This window comes from Thalassophryne amazonica, chromosome 1 (assembly GCF_902500255.1).
Source record: "Thalassophryne amazonica chromosome 1, fThaAma1.1, whole genome shotgun sequence".
Lineage (NCBI taxonomy): Eukaryota > Metazoa > Chordata > Actinopteri > Batrachoidiformes > Batrachoididae > Thalassophryne > Thalassophryne amazonica.
The window spans coordinates 43,414,838-43,442,417 of NC_047103.1; the positions used below are offsets into that span (position 1 = coordinate 43,414,838).

Genomic DNA, 27,580 nt, shown 5'->3' on the forward strand with positions numbered 1-27,580 from the left:
GTTGCTTTATTGACAGACCTCGTATATATATATATATATATATATATATATATATATATATATATATACACATTCATTTTAGTTACAGCAGTTTGTATATTTAGAAGGTGATAATATATATGATGAAATATTCTTCATCTTTGGCATTTTTCTTGTCGATTATGATGTTGAAGCGATTGCTTTCCCAAATTTACAGCCTGTAATCACACTGTAACACCACTGGATTACCGTGTTGGTCAACATAAATGTGCAACTTTCCATACAGTAAAGGCAACTGTATATAAATAAAACTTTTTTTTTTTCCAGTGATGCATTCTACATCTCTGGGACACTGTTGTCACACAGGGTTCCATCTCCACCCTTCCTGCTGGGACCAGTACTGCTGGCTGCATTGGTACCATTATCACTCTCAGTTTTCTGGAGGTCCACTTCGGCCTCCCCCTCAGCAAATGAGGCTGCTCGGCCACCAGATTGCATGTCTGTAAAAACAAATACAGTTAGAATTCTTTCTTTGGATAATCTGTCATAAATCAGTCCATCTTGCCAAAGCCTAGTTTCCTTTATTGATCTACTTTCAGGCCAAAAACTCTCAGCACTGGTTGACAATATGATGCCAAATATGCTCTGCTACTGCCATTTTAGCAGCGCTGGCAACATCACACAAGGGTTAAAATTAACTCAGAAATGTTGTGTTCTTGTGCTCACCCACGCTTAGATGATCTTTAGAGTTTTCTCCATAATTAGCATCTATGGAGCTCACGTCTCTGATGGAAACCACAGCGGACAGTTCAGGAGTTGCTTCATTTATGTCTGAGGTGCCTATCAATCCAAAAGAACAAACATACACTCATACAAAATACATATTTCTCAACTAGGTCAGACAATACAGTTTTTCTCAATTGATAAAAGACAAAACCTAGTTCCTGTAGCACAAAAACCCAAACTTTTCTGTCATTCCCAGAAGCACACGCACATTTCCCATAACCATAAACACAACTCACCTGTTTCCACACATCTCAATATTCAAAACTCTTCCTGCAAAACCTTACATGAAAGTAACCACACAAATCATTCATTGCTCTATGTGTTCATTCAGCAAACACATGCTCTCAGTATAATTAACTCAAGGTCTCATAACCTAAACTTAGAGACCACACCCTTCTCCAGGTGAAAACAGTCTAAAAATTGTTAACACACCAATTAGAATTGGCCATGCAGAGGTTGCTAGACAACAGAGAGGACGAGGATGAGGAAGAGGACAGCAAAGACAAGTGATATTTGATGAAATGTGTTTCACTCTCGTTCATCATGTGGTACATGGGAGGCCAATGAAAGGAGCTGGTCAGCTAGTCCAGCCAGTCTTGAGCCATTTCACAGTTGAATCCTTTGTCTACACTTTCAGGAGGGAAAACAGGTTATTTGCCTCATTGCCACTGTACATGCATCACAATACATGCACAGTAATGTACAACCCCTGGCAAAAATTATGGAATCACCGGCCTCGGAGGATGTTCATTCAGTTGTTTAATTTTGTAGAAAAAAAGCAGATCACAGACATGACACAAAACTAAAGTCATTTCAAATGGCAACTTTCTGGCTTTAAGAAACACTATAAGAAATCAAGAAAAAAAATTGTGGCAGTCAGTAACGGTTACTTTTTTAGACCAAGCACAGGGAAAAAAAATATGGACTCACTCAATTCTGAGGAATAAATTATGGAATCACCCTGTAAATTTTCATCCCCAAAACTAACACCTGCATCAAATCAGATCTGCTCGTTAGTCTGCATCTAAAAAGGAGTGATCACACCTTGGAGAGCTGTTGCACCAAGTGGACTGACATGAATCATGGCTCCAACACGAGAGATGTCAATTGAAACAAAGGAGAGGATTATCAAACTCTTAAAAGAGGGTAAATCATCACGCAATGTTGCAAAAGATGTTGGTTGTTCACAGTCAGCTGTGTCTAAACTCTGGACCAAATACAAACAACATGGGAAGGTTGTTAAAGGCAAACATACTGGTAGACCAAGGAAGACATCAAAGCGTCAAGACAGAAAACTTAAAGCAATATGTCTCAAAAATCAAAAATGCACAACAAAACAAATGAGGAACGAATGGGAGGAAACTGGAGCCAACGTCTGTGATCGAACTGTAAGAAACCGCCTAAAGGAAATGGGATTTACATACAGAAAAGCTAAATGAAAGCCATCATTAACACCTAAACAGAAAAAAACAAGGTTACAATGGGCTAAGGAAAAGCAATCGTGGACTGTGGATGACTGGATGAAAGTCATAGTCAGTGATGAATCTCGAATCTGCATTGGGCAAGGTGATGATGCTGGAACTTTTGTTTGGTGCCATTCCAATGAGATTTATAAAGATGACTGCCTGAAGAGAACATGTAAATTTCCACAGTCATTGATGATATGGGGCTGCATGTCAGGTAAAGGCACTGGGGAGATGGCTGTCATTACATCATCAATAAATGCACAAGTTTACGTTGATATTTTGGACACTTTTCTTATCCCATCAATTGAAAGGATGTTTGGGGATGATGAAATCATTTTTCAAGATGATAATGCATCTTGCCATAGAGCAAAAACTGTGAAAACATTCCTTGCAAAAAGACACATAGGGTCAAAGTCATGGCCTGCAAATAGTCCGGATCTTAATCCAATTGAAAATCTTTGGTGGAAGTTGAAGAAAATGGTCCATGACAAGGCTCCAACCTGGAAAGCTGATCTGGCAACAGCAATCAGAGAACGTTGGAGCCAGATTGATGAAGAGTACTGTTTGTCACTCATTAAGTCCATGCTTCAGAGACTGCAAGCTGTTATAAAAGCCAGAGGTGGTGCAACAAAATACTAGTGATGTGTTGGAGCGTTCTTTTGTTTTTCATGATTCCATAATTTTTTCCTCAGAATTGAGTGATTCCATAATTTTGTCCTCTGCTTGGTCTAAAAAAGTAACCATTACTGACTGCCACAATTTTTTTTTCTTGATTTCTTATAGTGTTTCTTAAAGCCAGAAAGTTGCCATTTGAAATGACTTTAGTTTTGTGTCATGTCTGTGATCTGCTTTTTTCTACAAAATAAACAACTAAATGAACATCCTCCGAGGCCGGTGATTCCATAATTTTTGCCAGGGGTTGTAATGCCATTACTTTGAGGGGAGATTCAAACCTGCATTATTGAAGACCAGGGAATATTTCAAGGGTCTAACAGCATAAGCCTTTCCACTGTTGGCCGGGTAATACAGCGGAGACACATAAGAACAAAGCAACTTTACCGCATGCCCTTTGAGAGGAATTCTGACAGGGTTAAGCAACGATTCCAGTATGTGCAGGTAATTGCTATACTGTACAGAAATGCTATAGTATGTAATCTCATCTTTCATTCCAATACACACAGTACTGTGTTTGAAGTAAAATGTGTGTTTTGTGACTCCTGTAGAGAATCTTTGACATGGATGCCATGGCTGATCCTCATGAATACATCTTTACCGATGAACCAGGGTTTAATCTCACAAAAAGGCGCCACAGGGGCTGCAACATCATTGGACAGCGCAATCACACAAGTTCCAGGGCAGAGGAGAGGCAACATCACCGGCCCATAGTTTCTAGATCAGTTACACAATAACATTATACAACATAAAGGGGAGCCACGACAACCAGAGCAAACCCAATATGCTGTCATTTCAAATAACATGAGCTTCCATCGGGCTGCTCTGGTTCACACCTGGTTAAATGACCACTCCAAGTTTGCCGTCCTTTTTCTGCCAGCATACCCCCCTTTCCTGAATCCAATACACAAATTTTTCTTGCCGTGTCAGTGGAGTGTGTACAACCGTAACCCACACACACAGCACAATCTCCTGGGGGCAATGGTGAATGCCTGTGAGGATATTTCTCTCGAATCTTTCCAGGGTTGGATCCGACACACAAGGGGATATTTCCCATGCTGCCTGGTGGGAGAAGACATAATGTATGATGTTGATGAAATACTATGGCCTGACCCTGACCTGAGACAAGATCATGGTGATGTTGATGCTGATGAACCTCCATATGTGCTGAATATGTCCACAATAGGGGTTACTATGATTAACCACTATTGTGGACATGTTGGTGGCAGTGTGTTGAATTAATCCCTCCAGTGTGTAACAAACACTCATGTAGTGTGTGTTTTGACAGCTTGTGTGTATTGTCTGAGGGTAAAAACTGGTTGGGACCCAGGAGTTAGATGCTTGTACTGCTGGGTGTTTTTAAAATTGTGTGTGAAGACTTGAGAAAATGGTGAGTTGTTCCAGGAACTGTGTCTAAATTTCAAATTTATTCATTTATATAGCGCCAATTCACGACGGGGTCGCCTCAAGGCACTTCATACAACACAACTTGAAAAACAGAAAATGAATTAAACGATTAAAAGCACAATAAAAGAATAAAAACATAAAAAGTAAAAAGAATGAAAAAAAAAAACACAATAACAAAATACTAATGATAAAACAGTCTAAGCAATTGAGAAAAACTGTAAAATAAAATAAGTAACTTACTAAAGTGTGCAGCTGTCTGTGGGGGAGGGGATGCATTCAGTTCAAGTACAGTTGCTTCTTCCTGATGCGAACCTGTTTGACTTGCACCGGAAGGGCTACACGCGGCTTCTGAAGGCACCTGAGGAAAGAGAAGTAATCAAACCCTCGACTACAATGATAATCTCACACAACAAAGTTCAGATAGCAACTTGAGGAACAGCATCTTAAGTTGCAAAAAGGTGTGTGTGCGTGTGTGTGTATGGTGTTATACCTCAGTGTGCTCACATAGCTGCTGTCTGCTGTTGGCAGCTGTAGACTGTGAAACATTTTCAGTCTCTGGGTGAAGGTGAAGCAGACGGGTTGGAATCCTGTGCAAGTAGCCATAGCCAATACCACAGCCTAAGCTAAAATTAAATACAAACAGAACAAGTGAAATACCACTCACGTACTGTAGGGATCAGGCTAAGCAAATTCAAATAAGGTTAGCGCTATTTCACTTACTGTGACGACAATTCCTCATTAAAATTGGATAACTGCAGAGGGTCTGAGATCATAACTGAACTGTGGTATGACTCACTGAGCATGATGCATCTTGAAAAACAAAGCAGCACTAGAATGAAAAATTGGAAACAATCTGTTTTGTTCGCATTCTCCCGCAGAGAATATTTGTTTGTCTGTCAAACCAGGAGACAAACACCCCGTCCGTGTATCGTATTTCAGAAAACCAGAGATGACAAGCAGGATATCATATGAAGGATCACAGTACATGAGGAATTAATAATGGACTCATTTATCAGTTCTCATCACTGATGTGATCCATTTTTTCATTTAGCTCATGCCTCTCCTCAGTTTGGAGAAGAAATTAATATCAATTTCAATTTATTTCATTTACAATAGTGTTCAGAATAATAGTAGTGCTATGTGACTAAAAAGATTAATCCAAGTTTTGAGTATATTTCTTATTGTTACATGGGAAACAAGGTACCAGTAGATTCAGTAGAATCTCACAAATCCAACAAGACCAAGCATTCATGATATGCACACTCTTAAGGCTATGAAATTGGGCTACTAGTAAAAAAAGTAGAAAAGGGGGTGTTCACAATAATAGTAGCATCTGCTGTTGACGCTACAAACTCAAAACTATTATGTTCAAACTGCTTTTTTAGCAATTCTGTGAATCACTAAACTAGTATTTAGTTGTATAATCACAGTTTTTCATGATTTCTTCACATCTGCGAAGCATTAATTTTGTTGGTTTGGAACCAAGATTTTGCTTGTTTACTAGTAGTGTGCTTGGGGTCATTGTCTTGTTGAAACACCCATTTCAAGGGCATGTCCTCTTCAGTATAAGGCAACATGACCTCTTCAAGTATTTTGACATATCCAAACTGATCCATGATACCTGGTATGCAATATATAGGCCCAACACCATAGTAGGAGAAACATGCCCATATCATGATGCTTGCACCACCATGCTTCACTGTCTTCACTGTGAACTGTGGCTTGAATTCAGAGTTTGGGGGTCATCTCACAAACTGTCTGCGGCCCTTGGACCCAAAAAGAACAATTTTACTCTCATCAGTCCACAAATATTCCTCCATTTCTCTTTAGGCCAGTTGATGTGATCTTTGGCAAATTGTAACCTCTTCTGCACTTGTCTTTTATTTAACAGAGGGACTTTGCGGGGGATTCTTGCAAATAAATTAGCTTCACACAGGCGTCTTCCAACTGTCACAGCACTTACAGATAACTCCAGACTGTCTTTGATCATCCTGGAGCTGATCAATGGGTGAGCCTTTGCCATTCTGGTTATTCTTCTATCCATTCTGATGGTTGTTTTCCGTTTTCTTCCACACGTCTGTTTTTTTTTTTGTCCATTTTAAAGCATTGGAGATCATTGTAGATGAACAGCCTATATTTTTTTTGCACCTGCGTATACGTTTTCCCCTCTCCAATCAACTTTTTAACCAAACTACGCTGTTCTTCTGAACAATGTCTTGAACGTCCCATTTTCCTCAAGCTTTCAAAGAGAAAAGCATGTTCAACAGGTGCTGGCTTCATCCTTAAATACGGGGCACCTGATTCACACCTGTTTGTTCCACAAAATTGATGAACTCACTGACTGAATGCCACACTACTATTATTGTGAACACCCCCTTTTCTACTTTTTTTTTAATAATAGCCCAATTTCATAGCCTTAAGAGTGTGCATATCATGAATGCTTGGTCTTGTTGGATTTGTGAGAATCTACTGAATCTACTGGTACCTTGTTTTCCATGTAACAATAAGAAATATACTCAAAACCTGGATTAATCTTTTTAGTCACATAGCACTACTATTATTCTGAACACTACTGTATATAGCGCCAAATCACAACAAAGTTGTGTCAAGGCACTTCAGACAAGTAAGGTCTGACCTTACTGACCAAAATGGTGTGAAAAACGTACAACATGAACATGAGGGGGTGGGGCCCCTCGAAACAATCAGTTGGAGGTGCTGGTAGACAATCCAGTCAACTTTAAACGCTCTGGTCCATACGTATTTGGACAGCGATACAGCTTGTGTCGTTCTGTCTGTGTACATCACCGTAATGGAGGTGAAATGAAACAATCAATACATGAATGTAGTACAGACTTTCAACTTCGAGCTTTAATTCAATGGGTTTAACCAAAACAAAAAACAAACAAAATTGCATTATTTAGGAAGTACGGCTATTTTCATACACAGTCCCTTCATGTTCTGCAGTCATAGCGGAACTAAATTTAGGGATTATTTTTTAATGCAAATCATCACTTTTATAGTTTTCTTTACACGTCTGGGGGTGGACAAATGAACATTCCCAGTTTGTACCATACAACCAGTACGGTAAATGCGTCTGTCATTGGCAGTTCTCAAAAACTGAGTGATGGTGCAAGGAGATGAGTGAGAGAAGCCACCAAGAAACAGAATTAAAAGATATTTGAGATTCTACTCTGACACATATGTAACTCATTACTATTACTGATATTCATGAATTGTTCAGTTCTCGCCTAACATTATCCACATCATCCGCTGTAGTGATCTTCTTCGGAAGTGAAATAAAATATTCTAAAATAATAACACATAGGTGTTAAGCCTATGTTAATATGTTATATAAATGTTAATATGTTAATATGTTATATGTTAATATTAAAACAGTAGAAGATGAATGTTTTTTAAAGTTGATTTCTTTTGAAAACTTTTTTGCCTTTCAGCTACAGCTGTAAAATGGAGCCCCCTCAACAGCAGGAACTCTGACTTGCTGATAGTTACACAGCTGACCAATGAGCAAACAAGTTGACCACACAAGGACGAATTGCAACTTTTGTCTGTAGCGAGAGATTAACGCCACATATACATATATATCCTATTTGACTAATGCATACAGTACAGAGACCACAAGAAATGGGGCCTCATGTACAAAGCGTACATACACACAAAAACATGGCGTACTACCGTCTCCATGCTAATGTTCAGATGTATCAAAAGTGAAATGACTGTGGAAATGTGCGGTGCATCACACAAAAATCATGGCTGGCTATTTTTCCACTACCGACACGTAGAGGTGATGCTGGGAACCCTTAATAGTGTGAAAACAAGAAGTCATCAGAGTGCTGTGTACAGCAGAGACACATTTATGAGCACTTAACTTACCCACGTCTTTGCAGTTATATGGATGGATATAAAAGCATGTGCAAAGTGATGAGGAAAATGGCATCAACAACGGCTGCGTCAGTGTTGTTAGAGGACCTTGTAAATGGTGCAATCCAATGTGAGCATGTACGAGGTCTGTCAATAAAGTATAGGTCCTTTTTATTTTTTTCAAAAACTATATGGATTTCATTCACATGTTTTTACATCAGACATGCTTGAACCCTCGTGCGCATGTGTGAGTTTTTCCACGCCTGTCGGTGACGTCATTCGCCTGTGAGCACTCCTTGTGGGAGGAGTCGTCCAGCCCCTCGTCGGAAACCTGTGAGGCACATCGAAGTGGACACAGTTCGAAAAATTAAGCTGGTTTTTGGTGAAAATTTTAACGGCTGATGAAAGATTTTGAGGTGATACTGTCGCTTTAAGGACTTCCCACGCAGTGGGACGTCACGCAGTGGGACGTCACGCAGCGGGACATCGCGCAGCGCTCCCAGGCGCCGTCGTCAGCCTGTTTCAAGCTGAAAACCTCCACATTTCAGGCTCTATTGATCCAGGACGTCGTGAGAGAACAGAGAAGTTTCAGAAGAAGTCGGTTTCAGCATTTTATCCGGATATTCCACTGTTAAAGGAGATTTTTTTAATGAAAGACGTGCGGACGGGTCCGCGCGTCGGGACACAGCCGGCGTGGTGCGGCGGCACAGGAAAAACACCTCCGTGTTGATAACCATTTGTAAAATCCAGGCAGCTTTTGATGGCTTTCAGTGGAGTGAGTATCTGAGAAATTGTTTAACAGTTGGGCATGTTCCAACTTGTCTTTAAGGCTTCCAACAGAGGTGTTTTTCCTGTGGCGGAGCGTCGCGGTGGCTGCGAGCCGACGCTGCAATCCGTCCGCACGTCTTTCATTAAAAAAATCTCCTTTAACAGTGGAATATCCGGATAAAATGCTGAAACCGACTTCTTCTGAAACTTCTCTGTTCTCTCACGACGTCCTGGATCAATAGAGCCTGAAATGTGGAGGTTTTCAGCTTGAAACAGGCTGACGACGACGCCTGGGAGCGCCGCGCGATGTCCTACTGCGTGGGAAGTCCTTAAAGCGACAGTATCACCTCAAAATCTCTCATCAGCCGTTAAAATTTTCACCGAAAACCAGCTTAATTTTTCGAACTGTGTCCACTTCGATGTGCCTCACAGGTTTAGAAAAAATTTTGATCAAACAAAGCGCCAGTCTCTCAGCAACTTCTCAGACAAAGGAATTCCGACGAGGGGCTGCACGACTCCTCCCACAAGGAGTGCTCACAGGCGAATGACGTCACCGACAGGGGTGGAAAAACTCACGAGGGTTCAAGCATGTCTGACGCAAAAACATATGAATGAAATCCATATAGTTTTTGAAAAAAATAAAAAGGACCTATACTTTATTGACAGACCTCGTATTTAGGGAATGCAAGGATTTACTTGCAAATGACAATAATTGGCTCATAAGCCGATTTCGCTTACCAAGGCCAGTGTTATTGGAATTGCACACAGCTGCAGAACTGCAGCTGACCCAAAGCGCCACGCTGGGCTTCCTTGCAACAGGGGCACTTCTGACCAATCGGTCAGGAGTGTGCCAGTCAATCTTACACTGAGCCATGCCAGCTATGTGGAATGCATTCATCTGAATTTCATCCAGGTACATCACATTCCAACATTAAAGTGCAGTTTGCAGTGAGAGCCGGTTTCCCTTAATGTAATCAGAGCTATTACTGTACTGTACACTATTACTCGTACTGTATACTTCATAGATGGGTTGCATTGAATAATGGATTTCAGCTTCCACAACATCCTTAATATTTTTGATTGCATCCAACTTAAAAACCACTACCTCAGGTGGAAGATAAAAGTCATCCTACCTTCCCTCTCCTCCCCACGCTCCATTTGGAGTCACCACGACCTCTCTGCACTGGTCACTCTGTGTGTTGTACACCAGCAGCTTCAGAGGTTTCCCCTCACTGACTTCGACCAAAGAAAAGAAATCTTCTGACTGGATCGGTTTAAAAAATAAAACTACATTTAAAATGTTGTTTGTGCAACATGTGGATACATGCCACGGTCAACTTACATCTTGCAACACCTGGTCAGCTCCGACAATGTAGTCATTGTGTGCATTCAGTCCTGCCAAAGCTGCTGGAGAATCTGCTTCCACATGCTTTAAAAACAAAACAAAAAGTTTACTGGTGCATTTTGCTCATAATAGGCCTGCCACACCATGATGATTTAGCCAATGTATGCCGACAACCACGTTTCCCGAGTGGTACGGATCGGAACGGTTGAAGTCTGGCTTGGCTTGTGTTTCCTCCACCAGCAGAACCCTACTGTTTGGTAAGCAGAGCACACTGATGTTGACATGCACGTTACCAAGCGTGCGTATGCTGTCGCGAGGCCCGCTCCACATGAAGGCCAAACAGAGTAATTTAACATTTTTAAAAATTTAATCTTATTTTTGTCTTGGTGGCTCATGGGATTTATTTTCATCGCGTGCAGAATGCTGAAGAACTGGCTGATGCCTGGGGTTAACACTGACGTGAAGGAATGAGGTGCTGTGACTCTTTCAAGTTTTAAAGTATGCAAATTTTATTGTTTTGGCACGAAGCGCTGGCATTCTCTGGTTCAGGCTGAGAAACACACAAAAGGAATTAAAGTATTTTCAGATATCCTTTTCAAAAATCAGAAAGCTTTATGTGGGTATGTTTATATCAGCCTGTGATGATGAATCCGACTGAAACAAACAGGTAAGACGAGACTTTATATTTACTTAGTGTGTGAATGGCTTTAATATTTGAAACAGTCTGAACTGTTCGCATGAGGGCTGCAGCTTCAGTTGTTGAGCCAATCAATGGACAACATCAATGGACATATTTCAACTTATGAGTAACTTAGAAGTAACGTGTGTGTCAACAATTGCATAACTCACCTACAACTTACGGGCTGCGTAGGCGGGACGTATGAGCCATACGCTAGCACGTGTCAAAAATATTGTGCATCCTCAAACCTTTTTGACAAACTCGCTGTACTACACAGTATACTAACGTGCTTCAACGTGCTCTTAACTTGTACAAAACTTATGCAACTTAGGCCAATTTCCAACCTTCCTTTTCTCTCAAAGATTCTTGAGAGGGTAGTTGTAAAACAGCTAACTGATCACCTGCAGAGGAATGGTCTATTTGAAGAGTTTCAGTCAGGTTTTAGAATTCATCATAGTACAGAACAGCATTAGTGAAGGTTACAAATGATCTTCTTATGGCTTCGGACAGTGGACTTATCTCTGTGCTTGTTCTGTTGGACCTCAGTGCTGCTTTTGATACTGTTGACCATAAAATTTTATTACAGAGATTAGAGCATGTCATAGGTATTAAAGGCACTGCGCTGCGGTGGTTTGAATCATATTTGTCTAATAGATTACAGTTTGTTCATGTAAATGGGGAATCTTCTTCACAGACTAAAGTTAATTATGGAGTTCCACAAGGTTCTGTGCTAGGACCAATTTTATTCACTTTATACATGCTTCCCTTAGGCAGTATTATTAGACGGTATTGCTTAAATTTTCATTGTTACGCAGATGATACCCAGCTTTATCTATCCATGAAGCCAGAGGATACACACCAATTAGCTAAACTGCAGGATTGTCTTACAGACATAAAGACATGGATGACCTCTAATTTCCTGCTTTTAAACTCAGATAAAACTGAAGTTATTGTACTTGGCCCCACAAATCTTAGAAGCATGATGTCTAACCAGATCGTTACTCTGGGTGGCATTTCCCTGATCTCTAGTAATACTGTGAGAAATCTTGGAGTCATTTTTGATCAGGATATGTCATTCAAAGCGCATATTAAACAAATATGTAGGACTGCCTTTTTGCATTTACGCAATATCTCTAAAATCAGAAAGGTCTTGTCTCAGAGTGATGCTGAAAAACTAATTCATGCATTTATTTCCTCTAGGCTGGACTATTGTAATTCATTATTATCAGGTTGTCCTAAAAGTTCCCTAAAAAGCCTTCAGTTGGTTCAGAATGCTGCAGCTAGAGTACTGACGGGGACTAGCAGGAGAGAGCATATCTCACCCGTGTTGGCCTCTCTTCATTGGCTTCCTGTTAATTCTAGAATAGAATTTAAATTCTTCTTCTTACTTATAAGGTTTTGAATAATCAGGTCCCATCTTATCTTAGGGACCTCGTAGTACCATATTACCCCATTAGAGCGCTTCGCTCTCAGACTGCGGGCTTACTTGTAGTTCCTAGGGTTTGTAAGAGTAGAATGGGAGGCAGAGCCTTCAGCTTTCAGGCTCCTCTCCTGTGGAACCAGCTCCCAATTCAGATCAGGGAGACAGATACCCTCTCTACTTTTAAGATTAGGCTTAAAACTTTCCTTTTCGCTAAGGCTTATAGTTAGGGCTGGATCGGGTGACCCTGGACCATCCCTTGGTTATGCTGCTTTAGACGTAGATTGTGGGGGGTTCCCATGATGCACTGTTTCTTTCTCTTTTTGCTCCGTATGCATCACTCTGCATTTAATCATTAGTGATCGATCTCTGCCCCCCTTCACGGCATGTCTTTTTCCTGGTTTTTTCCCTCAGCCCCAACCAGTCTCAGCAGAAGACTGCCCCTCCCTGAGCCTGGTTCTGCTGGAGGTTTCTTCCTGTTAAAAGGGAGTTTTTCCTTCCCACTGTTGCCAAGTGCTTGCTCATAGGGGGTCGTTTTGACCGTTGGGGTTTTTCATAATTATTGTATGGCCTTGCCTTACAATATGGAGCGCCTTGGGGCAACCGTTTGTTGTGATTTGGCGCTATATAAGAAAAAAGTTGATTGATTGATTGATTGAACTGATTAGACATACGCCAGTGTATTTGCCGTATTTTTCATATGCCGGCATACGCAGGCTAAATTGTTGAGGTGTAACAGGGCCATAACCAGGCTGGAATAAGGCATGTTTAACCTTTACACAGATGTTTACAGGAGATAATTTCAAACCTGTTCTGCACTCAATTAGGACCACAAATATTTGGACATTAACACTTTCCCCCCCCCCAAACTTCTCTAACACAGCACATGGGGTTAAGAACAAGATATCTAAGCTGGTACTGCAATTTGTCATGACATATTGTGTACAGTATCAGAATGACAGCATCTTTTTGTGTCGTCCTGCATTTTTAGGAAACCAAAAGGAACTTTTGTAGTAACATCTGCCGATCTGTTTCACAAAAGTGTGTTTTTCCCTTCTCCGGTCAGCAGGTAAAAGATTGAGAAATCATTTAACCTGAAGATGAAAAGTATGGTGCAAAAACAATCTACAAAGTGCCATCTGGAAAGAGAAGATCAGGTGTGTGGACTGAGGCGAGGGGTAAGTCCAGGTTTAAAAGACAGCAGTAAGACCAGCAATAATACATGAGAGTTGCTGAGATGATTGTGTGGTGTTCCAAAGCTCAATGTAATAATGAGTGAGAGACTCAGAAATACAGCAACATTAGAAGAGATATCCAAGCAAGTGTTGAAGTGGTTTGAAGAGGTTATGCGATGCAGGGGTACTGAAAAGGGGAGAATAAGGAGAAGGATTGACAGGGGCCCAGAGAAGCCCCTAATAAATGGACTGCATTTATATATAATACAATTATAATACTGACAAAACAATATGGGGTGGCCCAGTAAGATTTCTTTTCGTGGAGCCCGTGTGCGATGAGACAACTGGTGTCAGTAAAAGAGGATTGAGAATAGAAGCAAAGGGAAAAAAGGCTTAAGGGCAGGTCATGGGTAGTAATAAAGGAAAACGGTAAATCTGTGTGGAGTAGACAGTTCTCAAAAACTGAGTGACTGTGCAAGAAGGAGAAGAGTGAGGAAAGCCACCAAGACACCCAAACAACCCAGAAGAAGTTACAAGCTTATGTGGCTGTGATTGGAGAAATTGTGCATAGTGCATGTTTTGCATTTTGCATCCCCAGTTACACAGCTTCATGATTAGTGGTATAGAGGATTTTATTCAAAAGAAGACCTGAAAGTTCAGCTACGATTTGCCAGAAGGTACATCTGAGATGCAAGCCTAGATTTAATGTTTTGGTCAAAGAAAACCCTCCTCTATACCACTTCGTCATGAATCTGTACAACTGAGGATACAAAAATGCAAAACATGCAGTATTTGGTTTACTTTACTTTTTGTATTTGAAATGCCATAAATAAATTTAAAATGTATGAAATACCAAGGTGCTGAATACTTTTGCAAGCCACTGTAATTACGACCACGCTGCTGTTAAACTATTTTATATCAAGGCCACAAAAAGTTTAAAAAAAGGTCACCAGATGCAACGATCTCATGACTTTTAATCACGACACAAAAACAAATAAAGCGTTAAGGCCAGCCTCTATCAACAATTAACTAGACTTACCAAGACATGCCAAACATTTTCACTGGCTCCTTCAAAGCTGCAGAAGCGTACGCTGGCACCCAGCAGGCCCTGGACACCCCACGTTACTGGGAGTCACCATCAAATCTCAGACACGTTGGGTTTTAGAATTGTACACCTCAAGTTTGACGTGTTTCTCCACATTGGCCTTTAGAAGGTCTTTCAGCAAGTCATTTTCTTTATTCTGCAGTGAAAAGACACACACACACACACACACACACACACACACACACACACACACACACACACACACACACACACACACACACACACACACACACACACACACACACACACACACACACACACACACTTTTCCAATTGTGACAGTGAAGAAATGAGGGAATAGTTTAAAAGCACAATTTAACCAAAAAGACTTTCAATTTTGCTACTGTGAGCTGCTAATTTAAACATGACTGCACAGTAGGATAATTCAATTTTTTGAGAAAATAGTCTAGGAAAAACATCAGAGAACACATGTGAGCATCTGTGTATGCCCACTCTTTGTTTTTTGCACCTGTCTGAAAATATGCAGTATTTACATCCACTGGCCTTCTTTTTCTGACCAGAATTCTGATTAAAATGCTACTCTGGACTATCACCATATGTTGTCTCACATGGTCATTTTTAATCATGTGGGAATATTTTTATTTTTAAGGACCCCTGGTGCTACATAAGGATAATATACGAGGTCTGTCAATAAAGTAACGGTCCTTTTTAGTTTTTTCAAAAACTATATGGATTTCATTCATATGTTTTTACGTCAGACATGCTTGAACCCTCGTGCACATGCGTGAGTTTTTCCACGCCTGTCGGTTACGTCATTCACCTGTGAGCACGCCTTAGGAAGGAGTGGTCCCGCCCCCTCGTCGGATTTTCATTGTCTGGAAATGGCGGAATGAAAAGGACTTTTTTGCATCAGAATTTTTTCAGAAGCTGTTAGAGACAGGCACCTGGAAACCATTCGAAAAATTTATCTGGCTTTAAGGACCCCTTTAAGGACGCTCGGCGTGCCGCGCTCCAAGCTGCGACGACGCGGCACAAGCCACCGGACCATTTCTAAACGGATGGCTCTGTGGATACGAGACCGTCGTGTGCTCTTTCTCTGGTTATCACAAGAGCTGGACATCAGCCATTTTCCGGCAGATTTCACTTTTAACAAGAGATTTTGTCATGGAAAGCCGCACAGAGGCTTTGCGCGTGTAAAGACCGATTCGCTTTGGAAGCGAGACAAAGGAACACCTCCGTTTCGGCATGTTATGGGACAAGTTGGGACATGCCTATCTCGGCTTTCAATACTTACCAGTCCAGTAAGTATCAGAGAAATTGTGGAGAGCTGGACATGTCCAAACTTGTCCTCTGACATGCCGAAACGGAGGTGTTCCGTTGTCTCGCTTCCAAAGCGAATCACCTCCGCGCGGCTTTCCATGACAAAATCTCTTGTTAAAAGTGAAATCTGCTGGAAAATGGCTGATGTCCAGCTCTTGTGATAACCAGAGAAAGAGCACACGACGGTCTCGTATCCACAGAGCCATCCGTTTAGAAATGGTCCGGTGGCTTGTGCCGTGTCGTCGCAGCTCGGAGCGCAGCGCGCCGAGCGTCCTTAAAGGGATCCTTAAAGCTGTAGTAACAGTCCTTATTCTCTGTGAAGCCCGTAAAATTTTCACCGAAAGCCAGATAAATTTTTCGAATGGTTTCCAGGTGCCAGTCTCTAACAGCTTCTGAAAAAATTCTGATGGAAAAAAAGTCCAAATCATTCCGCCATTTCCAGACAATGAAAATCCGACGAGGGGGCGGGACCACTCCTTCCCAAGGCGTGCTCACAGGTGAATGACGTAACCGACAGGCGTGGAAAAACTCACGCATGCGCACAAGGGTTCAAGCATGTCTGACGTAAAAACATATGAATGAAATCCATATAGTTTTTGAAAAAAATAAAAAGGACTGTTACTTTATTGACAGACCTCGTACATATTTGAAAAATAAATAAATTCTGAAAACAACTGTATGAGTATTTCTGTTGACAAATATAATGCCCCAGGCAAAAACATATCTTCAGCAAAAAATTATACCTTAAAAACACCATGACAAAGTTAAAGTCGCAACAATATGCAATATATTTGAATTATAACCAATGGCTACCTGTATTTTTAAATAATCAGATAATTCTGCATGCTCCTGTAATTATTCTCCTATAAAGTAGAAGAAAACAGACAAAATTAAAATCACTTCCAAAGTCTGAGCTTGTATTTTAAATTGTCTTGTTTTGTCCTCCCAACAGTCCAACACAAACTTAATTAATTTGCAATGTTACAAAACTGAAAAGCAGAACATCTTCATATTTTAGAATGTGAAACATGAATATTTAACATTTTGGCTTTTTAATTAAATGAAATCATAACAAAACTTAACCTATGTTGTTCTACAAATACAATATAAAGTGTCTAATGGTCCAGACTAGTGGTGCAACTATAGTTAGTTTTCTAATTGATCTATAGATTGCTTTTCGATTAACTACTATTTTGTATTGATTATATTCTGATTAGTCAATTATCCTTTCATGAATTTACCAATAGATCATAGGCATAAATTCTACCAATAGCTTTCAACATCGCATTTGAATATTCTGTTTTAAAAAGTATTTATTTAACTTTTTATTGCAACATATAAAGAATATAATGTGCCAAAAATTACAAAAGGCAGTCATGGAAAAAATATAATGAAGAAAACCTTGGAAACAAAATCCTAACATATTTCACAAAACTACAACTGACTTTATCAATGATTCTGTTGATTATTTTCTGGATAAATCTCTCGTAAATCTTTCTGGATAATCTTCTGGATTATTTTATGGTTGTTTTTAACTGTGTGCAGCACTTTGATCAACTTTGGTTGTTGTAAAGCGCTTTAGAAATAAAACTTGATTGATTGATAAATCCATTAGTCGCTTAGTCGAAAAAATGTCAGTTGGTATGATTGTGACTTTAGCATTAAGGAATCTACTCACAAGACGGGTATGTCCTATCGAAAGAATGAAATCAAAGAAGGGCTCCAGGCCAGCCTTCTGAGCACGGGACTCTTCTTGAACCTGAAATTGAGAGATAAATGGATACACTCACTGTCGCCCCCATGTGTCAAGTTCAAAGTGTTACAGCTATGAGACGGGGGTGCTCACTGGAAGAACTCACCCTGTAATGCTCTAATACATCTAATAACCACATAATTAACATCACTAAATCCTTAGTAGTAACCAGTAGACACTTGATGAGCCCGTACTGTTTATGTCTGAATATTTACCAACTCATCACAGGCTAACACCGTTATGGAAATGACCACACTTTTCTGAGTTATATATTTACAGGAAAAAACATTAGGTTAACCAAAAATTCTCCAGTAAATCCCAGTTTGACATTAACCAACCGCATGGACGTGGTATCCACTGTTACTTCCCCCGTCTGACAGCAGAGAACTTTGCGCTAAGCCCATTTCCTTTTAACGCAAACTTTAACTACAACTACACGACTGGCGTAACCAAACTGTCATTACTAAACTACAAACTATGCAGCAGAGTGAGTTAGAGGCTAGCTTTTAGCAAGCATCAGCAGCTGCTCGCGCCCAGGCAAAACTAATAAATAAAGATGGCAGAAAAATCGATCGCTCATGCTCTGTGGAATAGGGGCGTAGCTGCTTTGTTCTCTGCGCCAGGTTCAAAAAGGGAATTCTTCAGCAAAATTTCTTTTGTGTTCATTTTTACATAGGTAAAATTGTTAAACAACAAATAGGTAAGGAAAGGCATTCTCTGTTTTCCAAAATGCTCTCAATAACACAAACATTGATTCTTTTCCTCCTGAAATATGGTATAACATATACTTTTAATTTTGTTTGTTGTGATATTAAAGCCTAGTCTACACTAGCAAACATTTGTTTGCAAACACCACCAAACTTCATGTTTGGTGGTGTTTGCCATGAAAAGTTTGCCCGAGTTTGGTAGTGTGGACGTATTGCCAAACACCACCAAACTAGTTTGCAAAAGTTTGGACATGTTCATTCTTGAAAACATGTTTGGTGAAGTTTGCCAACAAACAGCCAATCAGAGAATAGCTGGTGATCATGCGAATTACTAGTTGGACAAAATGGCAGCCTCCAAGAAGGAAAGAGTGTGGGGATTTGAAGAGATACAAAATTTAATTGAGGAATATGAGAAACAGCCATGCCTATACAACACCATAATCAAGTGTGTGTCTTGCTTTTGTATCAGTGGCTCCACCTTCTGAAGGAGTTCCTCGAAAGCTGCCTCATCCATCCTCAGAAAGTTCTTATAACTTGGTTTGTCTGAGGACTGTTTTTTTAAGAAGGCAATTGTAGGCCCCATACTTGTGTCTTTTCTTAATCCAGGATCTGCACCACAAGCGAGGCTTGTGTTGTTTTTGGCGGCGGCGGCGACGTTCCACAGCAATTAAACATATTACTGCTGCAGATGCCCTGATGACTTCTCTCTTGAATTTTGCCATTGTTTCTGATAATTTTTAGAGGGAAAGTACAAAACATTGGAAAACATTACCAAACATTTGTTTGTAAGACAAACATAAGCAAACGCGGTGTTTGGTAATGTTTGCAAACAAAAGTTTGGTCAGGTTTGCCAGTGTAGACTAGGCATTACGCACACTCCATACATGTTATCTTTTAATTCTGTTTTATTCATTACAACTACTTTGTAATGATTACAGTATTAATTCTTCCTTCGGCTGCTTCCATTAGTGATCACCACATCACATCAATGGTTTCCATTTCACTGTGAATCTTCCTCTCTCACACCAACCACCTGCATCTCCTCTCTCAGCACATCCATAAATCTCCTCTTTGGCCTCCCTTTTCTCCTCCTGCCTGGTGGCTCCATCCTCAGCATCCTTTTCCCTATATACCCTGGGTCCCTCCTCTGCACATGTCCAAACTATTTCAACCTTGCCTCTCTGACTTTTCTCGTTGAGACAGTGGCTCATTTTTTTAGAGTGCACCTCCACCTTGAATGAATCTGTCATGCCATTGCACATCTCACTGCTGTCACACTATCCTTGTGCATATCCTGCACTGCCGTCACATACTTCTGCCACTCCAGATTTCCTCATACAATGCAACAAGTTTTTAACTGGCACCCTGTCATGAGGTTTCTTTAAATCCACAAACACACAATGCAACTCCTTCTGGCCTTCTCTATACTTCTCTGCCAATATTCTCAGTGCGAACATTGCATCGTGGTGCTCTTTCTCGGCATGAAACCATACTGTTGCTCACAGATCTTCACTTGTTTTCTAAGCCTCGCTTGTTCTACTTTTTCGTATTACTTCATGCTGTGGCTGATCAGCTTAATTCCTCTGTAGTTACTGCAGATCACACACATCACCCTTGTTCTTCAAAATCAGAACCAGCACACTTCGTCTCCACTCCTCAGCCATCCTCTTACTTTCCAAGATTTTTTGAAACAATCTGTTTAGAAACTCCACTGCCATCTCTCCTAGACATTGCCATGCCTCCACTGGAATGTCATCTGAACCGACTGCCTTTCCACTCTTCATTCTGTTCATTCTCTTCATAGCTGCCCTCACTTCATCCTTACTAATCTCATACATTTCCTGATTTACTCTCTTCACATCATCCAGTCTTTTCTCTCTCTCATTTTCTTCATTCCTCAGCTCCTCAAAATATTCCCTCCACCTTCCCAACACACTCTCTTTGCTTGTCAGCACATTACCATCAGCATCTTTTACTACCCTGACCTGCTGCAGATCCTTTCCAGCTCTGTCCCTTTGTTTGGCCAGTTGGTTTAAGTCCTTTTCTCCTTCCTTACTGTTGAACGTCTTGTACAGCTCACTATATGCCTTTTCCTTAGCTTTTCCCACTTCACTTTTCGCCTTGCACCACATCTCCTCTTACTCCTGTTTACTTTCTTCATGTCTCTGACTAAGATCAATGATTAACATCACTTTGAGCAGGTGGAATCAGTTAATCAGTGAAATCACCTGGTGGAGTGGGTGGTTGCAAAGAAAACTTGCACCCTCTTGGCCCCTTCTGGAATCAGTTTGGGACTTCTCCTTTAGAATAACCTCAACACCATTTGTCTTCCCATCTACACCATGACACAACAACTTGAATCCCCCGTCTATTCTCCTGGCCTTCCACTTGGTCTCTTACACACACAATATGTCTACTTTTCTCCTTTCCATCATATCAGCCAGCTCTCTCCTTTTACCAGTCATACTGCCAACATACAAAGTCCCAACTTTCACTTCCACCTTTTTAGTTTTCTTCTTCTCCCACTGTCTGTGGACACCTTCTCCTCTTCTTCTTCACCCAGCAGTAGCCCAGTTTCTTTTGGCACCCTGTTGGGTAGCCAGTTCTCGACCGATCCGGTATGGAAATTTGATTTGTACTCTGCATGGATGTGTTGGCTTGTTTTACAATGGCTGACCTTCCTGAAGCAACCCTACTCATTTATCTGGGCTTGGGACCAGCACTCACAAAGTACTGACTGCACAACCCATGTGGCTGATTACAGTATTAATAAAACCTTTTAAAAAGCTGACTATAACAGTGGGGACTTGTGCAGTGAGTTGTCACAATTCCCCAGTGTGGAATGTATAATTATAAAGGAGGACTAGGAGAGAGCACATGTTGATTTCATCTTTTGATTACCACATATTACTTTCCTGGATTTGCTGTGTCATAAATGTTTATATCTGTTGAATTTAGTTATGGACCATGAAAAGTTGAATAACGTGATGGCACATTGCAAATATTATTGATCAAATTTAAAGAAAGGGGGTGGTACTTGATTAGTATATTTTTTTAACATTAATTATTTCATTTATTGCATATTTGCTGTTATTTATTTCTAAATATGGCGCTTAATTTTTTAGAATGCATGTGACAGAGCTGTTGAAATAGTTACAGCAATATACAGTTGTTTACTGGCTTTACTCAACAGCTCATTCTTTGGTTTACATTTGTGTAAATAACAGTGTTGAGTATTACATGGCTGTGAAATAATGAGACACTTATCAAGAGGAAAATTTGTGTTTCAGCTCACAGATGACATTTATCTGACTTTGTCTTCCCACGACTGCATCTGGTCTTTTCCCAGCATTGATAACGCATGTGAACTATTGTTGCTTTTAACACTTTTAAGGGAATTTATAATACAAAACCTCAATAACAGCTTTCAAGGAGCCTTAATATTTAAATCTTTGCTGAGCTTTTTTAATAGATTTAAGCTGTTGATTAAAAAAAAAAAAAACATCTGAGGTTATGAAGCATTTGTTTTGGGCACATTCATCATGATATGAGACACACACACTGTGGATATTGGCACATAACTCCAGAGTTGCCTCATACTTTGTGAAGGTCTTCCAATATTAAATTGATATAAATAGTGAAAAGCCAACTGCATGAGGTCCTCACCTGTCCAACATGATTTGGTTTGTGGCTTTCATCTCCTGTTTTGGTAAGCTTTTGTAAATTTTGTGTGACATTTATAAATGGCACAGCTATGACAGAATCACTCTAATGCTAATGTCTATTTATTTGTGAAAAAAGGGTTGATTTGCGCGGAGGCGCCTTTAAACCATTATGTGCACAATGAGAGGGTGATAGGAGGCAACAACGCTGAACCCAACACCTGGAAATGGCAGGTAAAATGTATCCAAATTGTATTATTTGTATTTGTCCATTAACCCTAATCAGTGCACATGGGGTTCAAGTGCACCTAAGGAGGTTATTTTTATAAATTTTCTGAACCCGTTGTACTTATTCAGCTTGAATTTATGTAATTGTCATCTATATAGTTGCATGCAATTTCACTTCCTTCCATCATAATTTGATTAAATACTATGGGCTCCATAATTTTCTTATGGAGTCCATCTGTGGCCCAGTTTGACATAAAGTATTTGGTTGGACTTTGTGTCAAGTTTTCATAACTACCACACTGTCAGAGCAGTTTTCATTCAGCATGTTTGCATCATGAGTAGGGTGTAGGGTGTAGAGTAGGGTGACTTTTCAATTTTGCATTGAAAAGCCATGTTTAATAAAGACATAAAGAAGAAAAAAAAATCTCAAAAATCTCAAAATTCTTGTAAATGAAATGTGGTTTGTTAGCCAAACACTTATTGGCCATTTAAAAAAAAATGCATATTACTATCCCTGTCTAGTTATATTTCAGATATATATCAGAATGGACAAACAAAAATAAATAAATAAATGTTAACAGTATTAAAAAAAAACAAGAAGTCCTGGTGGGGTCCACTTGGACCAAAGGTGTTAAGAGATAAGTATATTTCACAACATGGGTTGATGAGGGTTGAATAATGACATTATTGAACATTTTACAGAGAATATTTTCTTTCTCTTTTTTTTCCACTCATGCAGGTTTCTCTTCAGTACGACTCATACAATGATGGTTCGTTCTACCACATATGTGGTGGCACCATCATTGATGCTTTCCACATTTTAACAGCGGCTCACTGCATTCTCAGGTTGGGCCTTTTGTGGGTCATTCTATTAAACATCCAACATTTAAAATACCAACATACTCACCATTTATGATTATTGTCTGTGCTTACTCTTTGTGTCCATGTCAGCAAGGATGCTTCAAATTACCGTGTGGTGGTGGGTGAGTACAACCTGTTTGTGTATGAGGGCAGTGAGCAGTTCATCGATGTGGCAAGGGTTGTTGTCCATCCTGCCTGGAATGGAGAGCTTGGATTAGGGTAAAGTAACAGCAAGTTAAACCTTTAATTTAGTCCCTAAAGGGGCTTTATGCATTTATGCATTATGATATATTACACAGATGGCCTGTTGTCCCCCAGACAACCATTGATTGGACAGCATCCCTTCAATAGAATATCAATTTCATTTGATGTTACTCTGCCCCAGTCGCTAAGTATTATATTAAAAATCAGAACATAAACGAGCACCCAGTTGCCCCACCCCATCCATTCCAGATGTGTCACACATACCAAGCAGAAGTCCAGATATGAATTTCTGAGAAATAAATTACCAAGCAACTTCAGGCCAAAATTATACTTGTGTCATGGCAGATATTTTGAGGCCCTATTTTCCACTCATGAAAAAGAGCAGACTATAACATAGGCATAATTCCTAAGTTTCACCAGATGCACTTATGGTTTTTATACATTCTTTAAACACCAAAGCATACCTGCTAACTGTGCACCCATAGGCAAGCTTATGGAAAAATAAAGTGCCGTCATGCGCACTGCAGGTGGAATTGTGACAGTGAAAAGGCCAAGTGTGTTTACTCCTTAGAAGAGCAAATGTCTGATATAAATTCTACTGCAGACTATTTGTTTTATTGAAAGGATGGGCTAATCAGAAAGCTTTAGATGTTAGGTCCATGGTGTGCACACCAAGTACCTAAATAAATTTCCCTTTTCAGGTGTTTTAGTATAATCATCATATGTTGCATATCAAAATGTTTAGAACAATCTCAGCTTATATTTGTCTCGAAAACTGTGTAAAGATATAATCTAGTGATAGAAATGTGATGAAAAGTTAACCAGGTTGGAGGAGACTGTCATTTGGACTCTGAGGATTAATAATCACACCAAGTATTTTGTGTCTCTGCAGGAACACACAAGTTTGTTTTTGTGTATTTCTGTTAGAAATGACATTACTATTATGAAACTGGCCGAGCCTGTGTATGCCAATGGCTTTGTGGCGATAGCTGGGCTCCCCGCTGAGCATCAAACACTGCCTCATGGCTTCACTTGTTACATCACCGGGTGGGGCCTGATAGACTGTGAGTAAACATTCATACTGCACACTACACATATGCTACAACCCCAATTCCAGTGAAGTTGGGACGTTGTGCAATGTAAATAAAAACAGAATACAATGATTTGCAAATCCTCTTTGACCTATATTCAGTTGAATACACCACAAAGACAAGATATTTAATGTTCAAACTGATAAACTTTATTGTTTTTGTGCAAATATTTGCTCATTTTGAAATGGATGCCTGCAACACATTTCAAAAAAGCTGGGATGGTGGTATGGTTACCACTGTGTTACATCACCTTTCCTTCTAACAACACTCAATAAGCATTTGGGAACTGAGGACACTAATTGTGAGTGTCATGATTGGGTATAAAAGGAGCATCCCCAAAAGGCTCAGCTGTTCGCAAGCAAAGATGGGGCGAGGATCACGACTTTGTGAACAACTGCATGAAAAATAGTCCAACAGTTTAAGAACAATATTTCTCACCGTTCAGTTGCAAGGAATTTAGGGATTCCATTATCTACAGTGCATAATATAATCAGAAGATTCAGAGAATCTGGAGAACTTTCTACATGTAAGCGGCAAGGCCAAAACCAACATCGAATGCCCATGACCTTCAATCCCTCAGGCAGCACTGCATTAAAAACCGACATCACTGTGTAAAGGCGCTTATCTCGTGGGCTCAGGAACACTTCAGAAAACCATTGTCAGTTCTCACAGTTCATCGCTACATCTACAAGTGCAAATTAAAACTCTGCTATGCAAAGCGAAAGCCATACATCAACAACATCCAGAAACACCGCCGCCTTCTCTGGGCCCGAGCTCATTTGAAATGGACAGACGCAAAGTGGAAAACTGTGCTGTGGTCTGATGAGTCCACATTTCAAATTGTTATTGGAAATCATGGACGTCGTGTCCTCCAGACAAAAGAGGAAAAAGACCATCCAGATTGTTACCAGCACTAAGCCAGCATCTGTGATGGTATGGTGTGTTAGTGCCCATGTCATGGGCAATGTACACACCTGTGATGGCACCATCAATGCTGAAAGGTACATCCAGGTTTTGGAACAACACATTCTGCCATCCAAGCAACATCTTTTTCAGGGACATCCCTGCTTATTTTGGCAAGACAATGCCAAGCCACATTCTGCACGTGTTACAACAGCGTGGCTTCGTAGTAAAAGAGTGCGGGTACTAGACTGGCCTGCCTACAGTCCAGACCTGTTGCCCACTGAAAATGTGTGGCACATTATGAAGCACAAAATATGACAACAGAGACCCCAGACTGTTGAACAACTGAAGTAATACATCAAACAAGAATGGGAAAGAATTCCACCTACAGAGCTTCAACAATTAGTGTCCTCAGTTCCCAAATGCTTACTGAGTGTTGTTAGAAGGAAAGGTGATGTAACACAGTAGTAAACATACCACTGTCCCAGCTTTTTTGAAACGTGTTGCAGGCATCCATTTCAAAATGAGCAAATATTTGCACAAAACAATAAAGTTTAGCAATTTGAACATTAAATATCTTTCATTTGTGGTGACTTTAATTGAATATAGGTTGAAGAGGATTTGCAAATCATTGTATTCTGATTTTATTTACATTTTACACACATCCCAACTTCATTGGAATTGGGGTGTACATGTTCACACACTTCACAGAAATACTGTGGATGTGCATCCAACAATCACATTCCCCATTTAATCTCTAACATCACTTCTTGAGTAGATTCTGGGAGCGTACCTGACATCCTACAAGTGGCGCCCATCAATGTGGTGGAGCATTCTGTCTGTTCACAGCCTGATTGGTGGGGAAGCCTTGCTCTGAGCACCATGGTGTGTGCTGGAGGGGACGGAGTCATATCTGGCTGCCAGGTATGTGAAAATATACAATGGCACTCAGCACGGTGCCATTCTACCAACACCCTGTACGCAGTCTCACAATATTGCAAATAAATAAATTAAATGTTATGCCTCAGACACGATAATTGTCATATTTAGCCTTCATCTGTACTTGTTACCCAGCACACCAGGGGTAGTGCAGGGTTTTGTAACCATGTATCTCGTTCTATGGACAAAATACCTCCGAAAACCATGAGTAGAATTTTTTTTTGGAGTATTCTTTAGGAGAATGTCTCCAGTTGATTAATTTTTGAAACAGATCGGTCAAAGGTCAAGATCAAGGCTGTCAAAAATATAGCCCGAAAAACATTTTTCAGGATATCTTTGCAACCAACGAGGCTAGAGAAACAATGTGATGCTTATATCAATGACTAAACCATTTGTATTCAGATGGTACAAGTAATGCTATAACATCAACAAAACATCATGAAATGATGAAACAATTATGCTAAAAACACATTTTCTAGGATTTCTCCAAATCCAATGGGGCAAGAGAGGTGATCCAAATTAGTAAATCATTTTTCTTTAAAAAAGACTGAAAACCCATTTATGTGCACATGCAGGGATATGAGTCATTGCTACTCTGATGCCTTTCACTGTCTACCTGTCCCAGGGTGACTCTGAGGTCCTCTGAACTGCTTTACTGACGGAGAATGGAGGGTCCATGGTGTTGTCAGTTATGGCCCTGCTGGCATGTGCAACCAAGTGCAAAAACCCACCGTCTTCACCAGAGTCTCCTCTTACCTGGAATGGATATATTCAGTAAGATTCATAGTACTGTATGTCTTTAATGCTGCACTGAACAACATGATTTACAAAATGTCACCTGACCCAGTGTTTTTGTTTTTCAGGTTATATCCAGGTAAAAGTAGCGCTGCAAGATGGTAAAATGTGACAGTTTTTGTCTCATTTGTCAACTGGAGCCAGTCAGTCAATAAAATTCATATGCATGTCATTTGTGTTCAATACTGTACTAGAAGGATGAGACTTTGTATGTGTAGTTCTTAATGTGGTGGTGATTGTTCTTCACACACTGTCCAAACATCACTTTTTTTGTTTGTTTGTGCACTTGCTTTCAAAGTGGTTCACAGTTAAAGATCACCCGTGCCCATTGTTCCTGTAATGTGGAGTCACGTCAGGAAGGGCATCTGGTGTAAAACTCATACCCCAAGTGAAACAAAGGGAGAAGCTGAAAGAACTTACTGAATGATGTTGGGTTCTTCATTGTCAAAATTGAAGTACTTACAGGATTCATGTG

At 40.2% G+C, this 27,580-nt stretch overlaps 1 protein-coding gene and 1 pseudogene across 1 annotated transcript; one reads left to right on the forward strand and one right to left on the reverse strand.

The window, feature by feature from the left end:
* Positions 1-236: 236 nt before the first annotated feature.
* Positions 237-18,470, reverse strand: LOC117508971 (Golgi reassembly-stacking protein 1-like). The gene is given in 10 exon segments (XM_034168801.1): positions 237-479; positions 706-819; positions 4,551-4,668; positions 4,801-4,933; positions 10,091-10,221; positions 10,300-10,386; positions 14,616-14,697; positions 14,699-14,817; positions 17,641-17,721; positions 18,054-18,470. Coding segments are annotated over 10 exon segments (1,095 nt in total). The 5' UTR covers positions 18,120-18,470; the 3' UTR covers positions 237-315.
* A 3,570-nt stretch (positions 18,471-22,040) lies between these two features.
* On the forward strand, positions 22,041-27,273 carry LOC117508998 (annotated as a pseudogene).
* Positions 27,274-27,580: the final 307 nt, after the last annotated feature.